Here is a 1,396-nt window from a genome sequence, read left to right on the forward strand (position 1 = left end):
ACTTGCAGTCACACTGGGATCATTTATGATTGTAAGAGACACAGACAGTTCTTACTGCAAGGACATGTAAGAGAGAGAGAGAGAGAGAGAGAGAGAGAGAGAGAGAGCCATTTTTATAAAAAATAATAATGCATACATTGTTATCAACAATAAGACTTTTTGCTAATTGTGATATGATACTTTTACTGTTCTGCAACTAAATGATTATGTTGTAGATGTGCCTGTACCTGTATAATGTACATAATACTTGCTTCACTATTGCTTCACTACAGGGTCACCCAATAACCTGTACTGCTGTGAGTGGTGATAGGAGGTGGCTGGCCACTGCTGATGTAGGAGCAGACCCACTCATCATCATTTGGGACTCATACTCTGGGTATTATTACTTTTACATGTGTTTTACATGTATATGCATTTTTATTTTATTTTATTTTTATTTTTTATTCTATTTTTTATTTTATTTTTATTTATTTTATTTTAATTTTAATTTTCTAATTTATATTTCTCCCATGTGCATGTACTTATACTGTATCAATTTTCTCTAGTATACCAGTTCGGACATTTTACAATAATTTGGGTCAAGGCATTGTGGGTGTGGCCATGTCACAGGATGCCCGTTACCTAGCAACCATTGGGTGTCAGGTCCCTCAGGTCGTCAGTGTCTGGGACTGGACCAACGAGAGAGAGACTCCGGTGCAATCGGTCGCACTCAACCCGGACTACGGTATACAGGTATGGAACGGGAAGGAATGAGTATCAAAGTTTGAAATTGAAAGTATGGGTATGAAAACTAGAGGATTTAATTACATGTATTTTCGTTGTTTTATACATGTACATGTTTTTTCATTATAGACGTACATCACGTTTAGTCATAATGACTCATCACTCCTAGCATCAAACAGTGACGATCAAGTCATCTTTTATAAATGGGTAAGCAATTAATTAATTAATTAACCATCAAACCACACCCACTAATTAATCAATCCATACACATTTACATGTATGTACATTATTTATAAGTACATGTATTTTAGACTGCCAAAGGTCTTTCTGTATGCACTACTCCGGTCAGCGACAGGGATTTCAATAAGTCCGTGGGTCTTTTATCACAAACTGTGTTCCTACCTGATGGGTCCAACCATTGGGCTCTGACCGGTACCTCCGAAGGATGTGCTGTTGTGTGGGAAACTAGCGGACTATACCACAATCGTTAGTATATACATATACATTTACATGTACATATATGTACATGTAAATGTAGTTGTATTATATGTACATGTACTTTCAGAGATGTACGTATAGGAATTATTATTAAGAGTTTTATGGAGTTAAGTTTATTTTGTGAATTTCTGCAACTAAATTTTGCACAAGTTACCAAATGAAAATGAAGTGTCTT

At 35.7% G+C, this 1,396-nt stretch overlaps 1 protein-coding gene across 1 annotated transcript; it reads left to right on the forward strand.

The window, feature by feature from the left end:
• Window positions 1-6: 6 nt before the first annotated feature.
• On the forward strand, window positions 7-1,209 carry LOC109592960 (WD repeat-containing protein 66-like; the record flags this gene model as incomplete). Its single annotated transcript, XM_020008253.1, has 5 exons — window positions 7-66; window positions 273-376; window positions 546-732; window positions 853-930; window positions 1,035-1,209. Coding segments are annotated over exons 3-5 (385 nt in total), but the record flags the coding sequence as incomplete, so codon positions are not given.
• Between the last annotated feature and the right edge of the window lie 187 nt (window positions 1,210-1,396).

Source organism: Amphimedon queenslandica, unplaced genomic scaffold (assembly GCF_000090795.2).
Source record: "Amphimedon queenslandica unplaced genomic scaffold, v1.1 AMPQUscaffold_3348_Cont24655, whole genome shotgun sequence".
NCBI classification, from domain to species: Eukaryota; Metazoa; Porifera; class Demospongiae; order Haplosclerida; family Niphatidae; genus Amphimedon; species Amphimedon queenslandica.